A 14,370-nucleotide genomic window follows, 5' to 3' on the forward strand; every position below is an offset into this window, starting at 1 on the left:
CTGTAAGGTGGGCACAATAGGACACTCAGCCACAGGAGGAGGGAGGGAGAGGTCAGACCAAGGGGGAATAACTGGCTGTCTCACCAGATTCCATCGTGGGTAAAGAGGGTCTTGATATGTTCCTCAGGGAGAAGCTTCAACATTCCGGCAGCCGGACTAGGCTGAAGGAGTGGTGCTTTGTAGCTGCTGAATTCTGAATACAGGTACACACTTCTGAACATAAATAACACAATGCCCAGGGCCAAGAATAAGACGGACATCTTGAGGATCCACAGATATCTAGAGCTGTTAGGACACAAAAGAGCAAATGCTGTGTAAATCTTTTTTCCTTGATTACATGAAACATAAAAGGACCTGATTGTATAATATAGATGGGAACAGTAATTAGAGGGAAAAGGTCAATTAAACCTATATCTTCTACTACTTACCAAGACTGATTTCTGATAAGCAAAAGAGAAAAGAATTAAGTTGCAACAGACACTCAGAAAGATCACAAATAAAAGAATGTCCTAAAGCCCAAGGAGGGAGACTGGAAGAGTAAGGCTTGCAGTATTAATGTCAACATAGTCGAATTTGAGGCAAAAAAAAAAAAAAAATTAAATGGGGCCAAAAGGATCACTTACTGTGATCACATACATGATCTACAAAACAGATGTAGATCATGTAATGGTCATGAACTGTAGCCACTAGATATTAGCATTATTTAAGCAAAGAATGGCAGAATATGGGAGGAGAAAGATTACAAATCCAAAGGTGGTCATGGATTCTAACATTCTCATGTCTAACACACTAACATCTCATTCCCTAACAAATCAAGTCTCAGAAATATATAAAGCAAGAAAGCAACTAATTTTTTTTTTAATCTATGTATTTTGTTTATTTTGGGTTGCACTAGGTCTTCATTGCTGCGGGAAGGCTTTCTCTAGTTTTCGGCGAGTCTTCACTGCAGTGTGTGAGTTTCTCATTGTGGTGGCTTGTCTTGTTTCAGGGCATGGGCTCTAGAGCCAAGGCTCAGTAGTTGCGGGTCCTAGACTCTAAACAGCACAGACTCAACAGTTGTGGTGCACGGGCTTAGTCGCTCTGTGGCATGTGGAATCTTCCCAGACCAGGGGTTGAAACCACATTCCCTGCACTGGCAGGCAGATTCCTATCCACTGTACCACCAGGGAAGTCTGCAGCTAAATTTTAGATCTCGTATTCTGTTAAAGAGCTTTTAGGACATTTACAAAAGTTGGCCACTTGTTTGAACACAAAGAAAACCATAATAAAGTAGAAATCATTCAGATTATACACTCCACACACTGACAAGTGCAATCAAAATGTAACTGATAGGGGCTTCCCTGGTGGCTCAGCGGTAAAGAATCTGTCTGCTAATGTAGGAGACATGGGTTGGATCCCTGGTCAGGGAAGATTCCACATGCTGTGGAGCAATTAAGCCTGTGCACCACAACTAGTGAGTCTGCGTTCTAGAATCCAAGAGCCACAACTACTGAAGCCCGCGTGCCCTAGGGCCTTTGCTCTGCAACAAGAGAAGCCACCACAATGAGAAGCCCACGCACTGCAAGGAACGGTAGCCCCTGCTCACTGCTACTAGAGAAAAGTCCGCGAAGCGAAGAAGACTCAGCACAGCCAAATAGAAATAAATAAACAATTTAAATATAACCTATAATAATAGTAAGCCCCTCTTTCACAACATGGAAAAAAAAATTTTTTAAGCTTTCCAAAGCAACAATTTGAGTCAAGGACAACATCAGAACAAAAATATAAAGATAATGAAGATACTACATACAAAACTATGCAATGCACTAAAATTATGCTGAGTGGAAATTTTGAATTTAAATACAAATGTCTGATCACAAGACATAAAATTAATAAATTAAACAATCAAATAAGTTTGAAAATGGATAACAAAATGAATCTAAGAAAAGTAGAAATAAGAACCTAATAACAATGCCAATGGAAAGTGGTAAATTAGAAAACATCTAAAATGGAATAATTATTAAATCCAAGCACGGAGGAGACAACTTTTGAGATATCTGCCTACTTAATAACCTCCCTGCTCTAAGACTCTTTGCCTGCCTGACCCACAGAGGTCACACCTATGAGCTAGTTGTATCACATGATTCTCCCCTGACCATTGGCTGATTGGACCAAAGGGGAACACCTCTGAGGTGGGCCACTCAGCCAGAATTTCTTTCCCAGGAATTGGTAAGCAGAGATCAGCTAAATCTGGCCCCCTGAACTGAGAATAGAGGAAAGGAGAGAAGGAAGAGAAGATAGAATAAGGTAAGAAGAAGCCTAGATCTTGAATACCTAGATGAAAGAGATGATCTAAACAGATCCATTAAAGTGAAAAAAAAAAAAAAAAAAACAAACAGGGAAGTTGTCAAAGGCCTCAACAAAATCCGAAATCCCTATTTCATAAGTAAACAATTTCATGCCAATTTACAAAAACCAGTTTTACAGTGACGCAAGTATAAGTACTGAAGAATAATGCTGTAAGTATGCTGAACAAATATTAGCAAATAGAGTATAATGGTATCCTAAATGAAAGATTCATCACTAATGAAGTTCTTCTAGGACAGCAAGGATGACTCAATCCTATAGTGTGGCTGAACCACTCCGACTTTATCCTAGGCCCATAATTCTACCTCTTTTCTTTCTTTCTTTTTTTTTTTAAAGAATAACAGTGTCATTAAGTTCATTACACAATTTTCAACCTAACAGAAAGAAACAAATCAGGAACAACAGAGGGATGTGGGTTAGGTCTTTTTGAGGGTTTGGTTCTTTTCCTTCTGCTAGCAGGAAATGAAACTGTGTGTCATTGAATAAAACAAAACAAAATGAGGAGAAAAAAATTCTCTGGGTAAATGACTTTCCTTATATTCCATATTATGTTTTCTCCTTAAACTGTTACCTGCTCCCCTTTCTGCAAGACTGAGCTTTAGCCTACTCACAAGAAACATGCCTAAGCCAGGGGAGTTTCCTATCAAGTTTTCCCCTGGCCTTCATCTGACATGAAAACTGGAAGAATGCCTTTTGCTGATGTGAATGGTTAATGGTCATGAGAACCTCCCCCCACCACACACACAAAGGGAGTGAAACACATCCATTTCCCATTGATAAGGACGCGATTCTCCCTAGTAGTCAGATTTTATTTTCAGCTTTGGTCCTTTAAATCTTCTGTACCCTTTTCTGCCGCTTTGAATGCCTCTGGATCATCTGCCAGCTCCTGCCCATGTGTAAGTCACCCACAACAAACTTCAGAATTGCTCTTCATGCAGTTGCCTGTTTTGTTTTGGGTTTCAAAGTTCCTTCTCAGTTAGTAGGATATTATTCAATATCTCTGCCTTCCAAGAATTATACAATTTATTGATAAATTTCACCACGTGGAAATTCAGGGCAGGAGAACACTCAATATGATTATATTGACAGATGATTTTAAAATCATTTAACACAATTATCCATTCTTTTTTAAAATTTTATTTACTTTTTAATTGAAGGATAATTGATAAGTGATCAGAATTTTGTTGGTTTCTGCCAAACATCAACATGAATCAGCCAATGCAGGGGACTCAGTTTAATCCCTGGTCGGGGAATTAAGATCCCACATAGTGCTGGGCAACTCAGCCCAGGCACCACAACTACTGAGCCTGCACGACACAGCTAGAGGAAGCCCACACGCTGCAACAAAGACCCAGCACAGTCAAAAGGAAAAAAAGAAAAAGAAACTAAAAATACCGCTACCATACGATCCAGCAATCCCACTCCTGGGCATTTATCTACACAAAACTATAATTCAAAAATATGTATGCACCATGTTCACAGTAGCATTATTTACAATAGCCAAGACATGGAAGCAACCTAACTGTCCATGAATGGATAAAGGTCTGGTACACCTTTATACAATGGAATATTACTCAGCCACGAAAAGAAAATAAGGCCATTTGCAGCAAATTGGATGGACCTAGAGATTATCGTACTAAGCAAAGTCAAAAAGAGAAAGACACATACCGTATTATACCACTTATATGTATAATCTAAAATACAACACAAATGAACGTATCTACAAAACAGAAACAGGCATAGAGAGCAGACGTGGTTGCCACGGGAGAGAGGGTGAGAGAGGGAAGAACTGCGAGTTTGGGATTAGCAGATATACACCATTAGAATGGATAAACAGCAAGGTCCTGCCCTATAGCACTGGGAACTATATTCCATATCTTGTGACAAACCATAGTGGAAAAAATAGGAAAAAGCATATATATATAAATATGTATAACTGAATCACGTTGCTGCATGGAAGAAACTGACACATAGTAAATCAACCATGCTCCAATAAACTTTTTTAAAAAGGGAAGAACCTGGAAGAAATGATACCACACTAATAATTATGAGCACCTCTAACATCTGGATCTTGGTTTACATACAGCATTCCCCTCTAAAGAAAAAGCAAAGCCCCTTGCAGAAATGGCTGATTCTGGCTTTGGGTAAGGAAAATTCAAAGCAAGTCTAGAATATCCTGTGATGCCAGAAGGGAAGGGGGCTATCTAAGAAGACCAAGGGAAGGGGGCTATCTAAGAAGACCACAGTTATATCCATGAAAGAGGAGCCAGTTTAAAGGGTCTTCTACCAGCCATATTTGAGATAGTTGATGCATCAACAAGAACAATGACTATAATTAACTATAACATATTAAATAAAATAAAACCCATAAAGTTAATGATACTCCAAGGGAAAAATGCAAGGGGTGATTAGGGTACTTAAGAAAAAACTTTTTAATTATAGAAAAAAATCCCAAGTACATACAAAAAATAAAAAGAACGATAAAATGAATTTTATTATACCCATTACCTACCTTCTACTCCTGGACAAAATGGATTTATCTGTTTCTTCACCTATTTCCTCACTTCTCAAATCATTTTGAAGAAAATCTTGACATCATATCATTTCATCAGTAAATATTCTATCTTTGAAGGGTAATGTGGCAGTTTTGTACTCAGATGAACCAAGCTGGAATTCCCTTCCCTGTGTAATGCCAGGTTAGGGATGGTCACAAAGAAATTTGCATGAGATTCAGAGGCAGTGCAGATGCTGGCAAGTTCCATCCACTTGGTCCTTTTTCCCTCAATTCTGTGTCCAGCCCTCCTTCCCAACAACTGGCCCTGCTGACCAACTACCTCAGGTTCACTATAAGAACTTTCTCTGAGAACTCACAGTAGCGGTAACCATGAGGAACAAGCAACCTTTCATATACTTCTCCAGCAACTCTCTTTGTGGCTGTACTCCAGAAAACAGATGTTTCTGAATTCTTCCCAGTTTCAGCTCATTCACCTGTGACGATATGATTGGTGACTTTTCTCTAATTTTTTTTTTGGAACTCGTCCCAAAATTGTGTTAATTCCTATAATAAATTTCTTACTGTGCAATCCTCATTGAAGTTCTGCTTCTTTGCTTAAAGCTTGGGGGATTCAGATAAAGGTTCTTACACACACAGAGACACCCAATACCATTATCAGCTAAAAATCTAACAATCAGTCTTTACTACCATCAAAGGTGCACAGAGTTCCCTTCTGTCTTTTTTTATTTTTTTGTACAGACTGAAATAAGTCAGAAAGAGAAAAACAAATATTGTATATTAAGGCATATATATGGAACCTGGAAAAGTGATACTGATGAACTTATTTGCAGGGCAGGAAGAGACTCAGAGATAGAAAACAGACTTGTGGACACAGAGTGGAAGAAGAGGGTGGGACCAACTGAGAGAGTGGCATTTGACATATATAGACAACCATGCATAAAATAAATAGCTAGTGGGAAGCTGCTGTATAGCACAGGGAGCTCAGCCTGGTGCTCTGTGACAACGTAGGGGGTGGAGTGGGGTGGGGTGGGGTGGGAGGCAGGCTGAAGAAGGAGGGGATATATGTATACATAGAGCTGATTCATGTGGCTGTACACAGAAAGCGACACAACAGTGTACATCGATTATACTCCAATTAAAAATAGAATCAAAGCAGAATCTAAATAAGATCCATACATTGGTTGATATGTTTCATCAGTTCCTTTTAATATATACATTCCTCTGTATCTCCTCCTAGCAACATACTTGTTTAAGGAACCATGTTGTTTATCCTCCATAATTTGGATTTTCCACGTCTGGACTGTGCTGATTTCAGCGCCCACCGCCCGTCCCCGCCCCGGGCCATGTTCCTTTTTTCCCTGAAATTTCTATAAATCTGTAGTTAGATCAACAGGCTTGATCAGATCCAGGTTTGATTTCCGAGAAAATCCCCTCATAGGTGATGGTGTGCGCCCGTCCATAAGAGAGGCTAGGCGGAACATTAGTAGGCATTTGATGACTGCCCAGATCACTGGTTCTGAGTATTCTGGGGCTCAGGATCTCTATTCTTTAAAAAAAATATTGTTTTTGATGTGGACCATTTTTAAAGCTTTTATTGAATTTCTTACAATATTTCTTCTGCTTTAATGTTTTGGGTTTTTAAGCCATGAAGCATGTGGGATCTTAAAGCCTCCACCAGGGATCACACGCCCCGCACTGAAATGCGAAATTTTAACCACTGGACTGTCAGGAAAGTCCCTGGACCTCTTTATAATCTTAAAAATTACTGAGGACTCCCAAAGAGCTTTTGTTTTTGTGGGTTATATCTGTCAATGTTTACCATTTTGGAAATTAAATTTGAGGAGTTTTTAAAAGTATGTATTAATTTAGAAATAACATAATAAGCCCATTAAAAGCTAACACAAATAACATATTTTTATGAAAAATAATTACATTTTTCCAAACAAAAAATAGTGAGAAAAATGGCTCCATTTTATATTTTTGCCTATCTCTGTAATATTTAGCTTAATGGATAAAATGAATCCTCATATTGTTTCTGCATTTTATCTGTTACATTATCTGGTTGAAACATGTGAGGAAAATACAGCCCCATACAGATATATAAGTGGAACAAAGACAATTGTGGATATTCATCTTTGATACCATGCCAAAAATCAAGTAGTAGTAGTGTAAAGGTTAGCAGCAACATGGAATCTGAAACGATATCAATGAACCTTTTTCATTGGTATCATTTGGACTTTGAATGGATCTTTTACCTACACTTAATTTTATAACACCATGCAAGATAGACTGACTGCCTGATGAACTATGGAGTGAGGTTCGTGACATTGTACAGGAGACAGGGATCAAGACCATCCCCATGGAAAAGAAATGCAAAAAAGCAAAATGGCTGTCTGGGGAGGCCTTACAAATAGCTGTGAAAAGAAGAGAAGCGAAAAGCAAAGGAGAAAAGGGAAGATATACACATCTGAATGCAGAGTTCCAAAGAATAGCAAGAAGAGATGAGAGCCTTCTTTAGCAATCGATGCAAAGAAATAGAGGAAAACAACAGAATGGGAAAGACTAGAGATCTCTTCAAGAAAATCAGAGATACCAAAGGAACATTTCGTGCAAAGATGGGCTCGATAAAGGACAGAAATGGTATGGACCTGACAGAAGCAGAAGATATTAAGAAGAGGTGGCAAGAATACACAGAAGAACTGTACAAAAAAGATCTTCACGACCCAGATAATCATGATGGTGTGATCACTGACCTAGAGCCAGACATCCTAGAATGTGAAGTCAAGTGGGCCTTGGAAAGCATCACTACGAACAAAGCTAGTGAAGGTGATAGAATTCCAGTTGAGCTATTCCAAATTCTGAAAGATGATGCTGTGAAAGTGCTGCACTCAATATGCCAGCAAATTTGGAAAACTCAGCAGTGGCCACAGAACTGGAAAAGGTCAGTTTTCATTCCAATCCCATAGAAAGGCAATGCCAAAGAATGCTCAAACTACTGCACAATTGCATTCATCTCACATGCTAGTAAAGTGATGCTCAAAATTCTCCAAGCCAGGCTTCAGCAATATGTGAACTGTGAACTTCCTGATGTTTTAGAAAAAGCAGAGGAACCAGAGATCAAATTGCCAACATCTGCTGGATCATGGAAAAGCAAGTGAGTTCCAGAAAAACCACTATTTCTGCTTTATTGACTATGCCAAAGCCTTTGACTGTGTGGATCACAATAAACTGTGGAAAATTCTGAAAGAGATGGGAATACCAGACCACCTGATCTGCCTCTTGAGAAATCTGTATGCAGGTCAGGAAGCAACAGTTAGAACTGGACATGGAACAACAGACTGGTTCCAAATAGGAAAAGGAGTACGTCAAGGCTGTATATGTATATGTATATGTCACCCTGTTTATTTAACTTCTATGCAGAGTCCATCATGAGAAACGCCCGACTGGAAGACACACAAGCTGGAATCAAGATTGCCGGGAGAAATATCAATAACCTCAGATATGCAGATGACACCACCCTTATGGCAGAAAGTGAAGAGGAACTCAAAAGCCTCTTGATGAAAGTGAAAGTGGAGAGTGAAAAAGTTGGCTTAAAGCTCAACATTCAGAAAACAAAGATCATGGCATCCGGTCCCATCACTTCATGGGAAATAGATGGGGAAACAGTGGAAACAGTGTCAGATTTTATTTTTCTGGGCTCCAAAATCACTGCAGATGGTGACTGCAGCCATGAAATTAAAAGACGCTTACTCCTTGGAAGGAAAGTTATGACCAACCTAGATAGCATATTCAAAAGCAGAGACATTATTTTGCCAACAAAGGTCCGTCTAGTCAAGGCTATGGTTTTTCCAGTGGTCATGTATGGATGTGAGAGTTGGACTGTGAAGAAGGCTGAGTGCCGAGGAATTGATGGTTTTGAACTGTGGTGTTGGAGAAGACTCTTGAGAGTCCCTTGGACTGCAAGGAGATCCAACCAGTCCATTCTGAAGGAGATCAGCCCTGGGTGTTCTTTGAAGGAATGATGCTAAAGCTGAAACTCCAGTACTTTGGCCACCTCATGCGAAGAGTTGACTCATTGGAAAAGACTCTGATGCTGGAGGGATTGGGGGCAGGAGGAGAAGGGGACGACAGAGGATGAGATGGCTGGATGGCATCACTGACTTGATGCACGTGAGTCTGAGTGAACTCCGGGAGTTGGTGATGGACAGGGAGGCCTGGCGTGCTGCGATTCATGGGGTCACAGAGTTGGACACGACTGAGCGACTGAACTGAACTGATCTGATCTGATCATTCCTATGGAAAATATTGGTTCACTGAGCTATGCTGCATTTTTAATGCAATACAGAGAATTCATTCATTAATATCGACACCAGTCTCATCAGAAAGGTCTCTAAATAATAAGACTTTCAAACTCATTGCAGTAGAAATAAGTTTTACAAAGTTCTGATTTTTGGAAAGCTTGAATTTTGTGATTGATAACAAGTACTACCAGGTGTTTTCTTCAAATGGACAAGATCACTTGGTTGTTTTTAAAAGAGATATCTACCAAAAACAGAAGTCTGAATAACCAGATTATTCTTCATTTTTATTCATTCTTTAAACAAAAAAATATTTCAATTAAAAAGCAGCTAGTTCAACTTGATGACATAAATCAAAGCAAGATCCTCTATGATCCACCTCCTAGAGTAATGGAAGTAAAAACAAAAATAAACAAGTGGGACCTAATTAAACTTAAAAGCTTTTGCATAGCAAAGGAAACTATAAACAAGGTGAAGACAACTCTTAGAATGGGAGAAAATAACAGCAAATGAAACAACTGACAAAGGATTAATTTCCAAAATATACAAGCAGCCCATACAAGTCAATACCAGAAAAACAAACAACCCAATCAAAAAGTGGGAAAAAGACCAAACAGACATTTCTCCAAAGACATACAGATGGCTAACAAACACATGAAAAGATGCTCAACGCTGCTCATTATTAGAGAATTGCAAATCAAAACTACAATGAGATATCACCTCACACCAGTCAGAACGGTTATAATCAAAAAGTCTACAAATAATAAATGAGGGAGAAGGTGTGGAGAAAAGGGAATTCTCTTGCACTGTTGGTGGGAATGTAAACTGATGCAGCCACTATGGAAGACGGTGTGGAGATCACTTTAAAAATCTAGGAATAAAATCACCATTTGACCCAGCAATCCCACCACTAGGTATATACCCTGAGGAAACCAAAATGAAAAAGACAGTGTACTCCAATGTTCATTGCAACGTTATTTACAATAGCTAGAACATGGAAGCAACCTAGATGTCCATCAACAGATGAATGGATAAAGAAGCTGTGGTACATACATGCAATGGAATATTCCTCAGCCATAAAAAGGAATGCATTAGAGTCAGTTCTAATGAGGTGGATGAACCTAGAGCTTATTTATAGAGTGAAGCATGTCAGAAAGAGAAAGATAAATATTGTATACTAACACATATATATGGAATCTAGAAAAATGGTACTGATTAATTTATTAGAAGGGCAGCAATGGAGAAACAGACAGAGAGAACAGACTTATGGACATGGCGAGGATGGGGAGGAGGGAGTGGGTGAGACATATAGAGTGTAACATGGAAACTTACATTACCATATGTAAAATAGATAAGCAATGGGAATTTGCTATATGACTCAGAACTCAAACAGGAGCTCTGTAACAACTTAGAGGGTGGGGTGGGGAGGGAGGTTCAATACGGAGGGGACATACGTATACCTGTGGCTGATTCATATTGGTATTTGGCAGAAAACAACAAAATTCTGTTAAGCAATTATCCTTCAATTAAAAAATAAATTTTTAAAAAGTGGTTATAAAAAAAAAAGGCAGTTAGTTCAGCTCCCTGCTCAAATTGCACAAGCACTTTTTCTTGAGGCAACAACTGCACTTCAGTCTGTTTTAGGAATGTTTTACTGTTCATCAAAAGATATATTTTTAATTGTTTATTTTTCTCCATGCCACATGCAGGACCTTCATTCCCCCACCAGGGACTGAGCCCTCACCCCTTGCACTGGAACTACAAAGCCTTAACCACTGGACTTCCAGGGAAGTCCAAAATTGGTATTTTAAAAAAAATCAATTGATTTAACCATTTCATCAAGGATATTCTGAAGTTTCCCCTGGGTGTGGTGGGAAGAATGCAACTCCCACCAGTTCAAGCGAAGGTGCCAGCAGCAGCTTTCCATCATTGCCCCTGCATCATCAGTGTCCAAGTCAGCATAGTGAAAAAGGCAACTAGCATCTTAATACTATCATGAAATAGTTCTGACCTTACAGACTCCCTAAGGAGGTCACTGGGGCCCTCAGGAGTCTCTGGCCCACGAAGAAGCCCTGCTCTAGCCTTTTCTTCTACAGGGATGTCAGGGTTTTCTCTCCCTGATTTTAGAAGCTCTTGATGTTCCTGTAACAGAGCAGGAAGAGCACAGCCCTTAGCAGGTAGCCATTGCTGTGTCTTATTACTCTCCCCCCTGTTACTAAGCATCAGGTCTTGCTCAGCCATTGCTCCCTGCCTCAGTGGGCCCTGCCCACAGCAACCAACCATCAGTGAGCGACCGTTAGTTGTCTTGCTCAACTATTGGTCAGGGCTGCAGTGTGCCCCGCCCACTAGTACCTGTCAATCACTAGGGAGGTGACTGAGTCAACAGGCGGTGGTATGGTGGTCATCCAGTGGAGACTGACATAAGAGGCAGATTCAGGCCTTCTCCTGGTGGGCCTCCAGCTTACCCAGACTTGGGCCAGAAGGTCAGCTGGCCAGCCCAGGGAACAGACTGGGGACTACATCCTGTAGGGCTCCAGAGCTCTCACTAAGGCCCCTTCCACTAGCCTTGGCTCAGCCCTTGAGGCAGCAGTGAACCTCTCCCCCATCTCTGTCTCTGCAACCTAATAGCAGTGGCCATTTGTGTGAGTTGCAGTCTGAGAGATCTGGTCTCCCCACTTGGGTGGCCTGAGCAAACTGAGGGCCAGTTGGGTTGGATGCCTGGCTCCCTCAGGGATGACAGTTGGGCAGGATGTGGGAACCTGGCCCTGATGAGCTACCAACTGAGATCTGCCTCCTCTTAGCCAGGACTGGGGCTTTGGGGTGAAAGTTGTGCCTTGGGACTTTGTCCTTTCTTGTCAGGACAGAGAATAACATTTATCTGGTAGAGATTTACAGGAACATGGTTACCTGACCATGCTGCTGCTGCTACTGCTAAGTTGCGTCAGTTGTGTCTGACTCTGTGCGACCCCATAGACAGCAGCCCAACAGGCTCCTCTGTCTCTGGGATTCTCCAGGCAAGAATACTGGAGTGGGTTGCCATTTCCTTCTCCAATGCATGAAACTGAAAAGTCAAAATGAAGTCGCTCAGTTGTGTCCGACTCTTCGAGACCCCATGGACTGTAGCCTACCAGGCTCCTCCGTTCATGGGATTCTCCAGGCAAGAGTAGTGGAGTGGGTTGCCATTACCTTCTCCCACCAGACCTCAAGAACAAAGGATCTGACACGGAGAAGTCTGCAACAACTAACCACGCCCATCCCTCACCCTTTGCTTTTAAAGGGACTTGCTGAAAGCTTTCAGTAACTTTGGGGGATCTTAGGGCATGAGCAGATTACAGATTCATCTCCTTCTATGAATCTGTAATAAACCTTTCTCTATTCCAAACTCTAATGTTGAATATTGATGGGCCTCACCGCATCAGGCATATGGACTTGCAATTTCAGTAACAATAGCTTTGACTATGTGGACCTTTGTCGGTAAAGTGATGCCTCTGCTTTTTAAAATGCTATCTAGGTTGGTCACAGCTTTTCTTCCAATGAGTAAGTGTCTTTTAGATTTATGACTGCAGTCACAGTCTGAAGTGATTCTGGAGCCCCCCAAAATAAAATCTGTCACTGCTTCCATTTCCCCCCCCCCCATCTATTTGCATGAAGTGATGGGACCAGATGCCATGATATTAGTTTTCTGAATGTTGAATTTTAGGCCAACTTTTTCACTTTTCTCTTTCACCCTCATAAGGGGCTCTTTAGTTCCTCTTCACTTTCTGCCGTTAGAGTGGTATCATCTGCATATCTGATGTTTTGATATTTCCCCCAGCAATCTTGATTCCAGCTTGTGCTTCACCCACCCCAGCATTTTGCATGATGTACTCTACATATAAGTTAAATAAGCAGAGTGACAATATACAGTCTTGATGTACTCCTTTCCTAATTTTGAACCAGTCTGCTGTTCCATGGATGGTTCTAACTGTTACTTCTTGACCAGCATACAGGTTTCTCAGGAGGCAGGTAATGTGGCCTGGTATTCCCATCTCTTTAAGAACTTTTCACAGTTTGTTGTGATTCACAGAGTCAAAGGATTTAGGGTAGTCAGTAAAGCAGAAGTAGTTTTTTTTTTAATTCCCTTTTTTTCTATGATCCAACAGATGTTCGCAATTTGGTCTCTGGTTCCTTTGCCTTTTCTTTTTTTTCAATATTTATTTATTTTATTTATTTATTTGGCTGTTCTTGGCCTTAGCTGCAGCATGTGGGATCAAGTTCCCTAACCAGAGATTGAACCATGACCTCCTGCATTGGGAGCACAGAGTCTTACCCACTGGACCACCAGGGAAGTCCCTCCTTTGCCTTTTCTAACCCCAGCTTGTACATCTGGAAGTTCTCAGTTCACGTACTGCTGAAGCCTAGCTTGAAGGATTTTGAGCATTACCTTGCTAGCATGTAAAATGAGTGCAACTGTGTGGTAGTCTGAACATTCTTTGGTATTGCCTTTCTTTGGGATTGGAATGAAAACTGACCTTTTCCAGTCCTGTGGCTACTGCTGAGTTTTCCAAATTTTCTGACATATTGAGTGCAGCACTTTCACAGCATCATCTTTTAGGATTTGAAATAGCTCAGCTGGAATTCCATCACCTCCACTAGCTTTGTACATAGTAATGCTCTCTAAGGCCCACTTGACACCACACTCCAGGATGTCTGGCTCTAGGGAGTGACCAGACCATCATGATTATCCAGGTCATTAAGACCTTTATAGTTCTTCTGTGTATCCTTACCACCTCTTCTTAATCGCTTCTGCTTCTGTTAGGCCCTTGTTGTTTCTGTCCTTTATTGCGCCCATTTTTGCATGAAATGTTCCCTTGTTATCTCCCAATTTTCTCAAAGAGATCTCCAGTCTTTTCCATTCTATTGTTTTTCTCTATTTCTTTGCACTGTTCACTTAAGAAGGTTTTCTTATCTCTTTGCTGTTCTCTGGAACTCTGCATTCACTTGGGTATATCCTTCCCTTTCTCCTTTGCCTTTTGCTTCCCAAACACAAAATTGGAGAATATAAAAAGACACAGGAATTTTAGAAATAAAAAAATAACAGTACTGAAAGCTTAAGTGGATGAATTTAACAGAGAATTTGACAAGACTGGAAGATAGGTCAGACTATAACTACCAAGGAGGGGGACAGATATATTAGGAACTGGGATTAATAGATAAACACTGTTATATATA

The 14,370-nt window shown here is 40.5% G+C and overlaps 1 protein-coding gene across 3 annotated transcripts in view; it reads right to left on the minus strand.

Moving 5' to 3' along the window:
- B4GALNT2 (beta-1,4-N-acetyl-galactosaminyltransferase 2) overlaps positions 1–14,370 on the minus strand; it is a 75,798-nt gene that overhangs the window by 40,281 nt on the left and 21,147 nt on the right. For all 3 annotated transcript variants that reach the window (XM_027518155.1, XM_027518154.1, XM_027518153.1), the window contains exon 2: positions 85–285. In XM_027518155.1, the coding sequence (XP_027373956.1) occupies positions 85–260 (176 nt within the window). In that variant the 5' untranslated portion in view covers positions 261–285. The remainder of the gene's footprint in view (positions 1–84; positions 286–14,370) is intronic.

The sequence above is a fragment of the Bos indicus x Bos taurus genome, chromosome 19 (assembly GCF_003369695.1).
Source record: "Bos indicus x Bos taurus breed Angus x Brahman F1 hybrid chromosome 19, Bos_hybrid_MaternalHap_v2.0, whole genome shotgun sequence".
Classification (NCBI taxonomy): domain Eukaryota; kingdom Metazoa; phylum Chordata; class Mammalia; order Artiodactyla; family Bovidae; genus Bos; species Bos indicus x Bos taurus.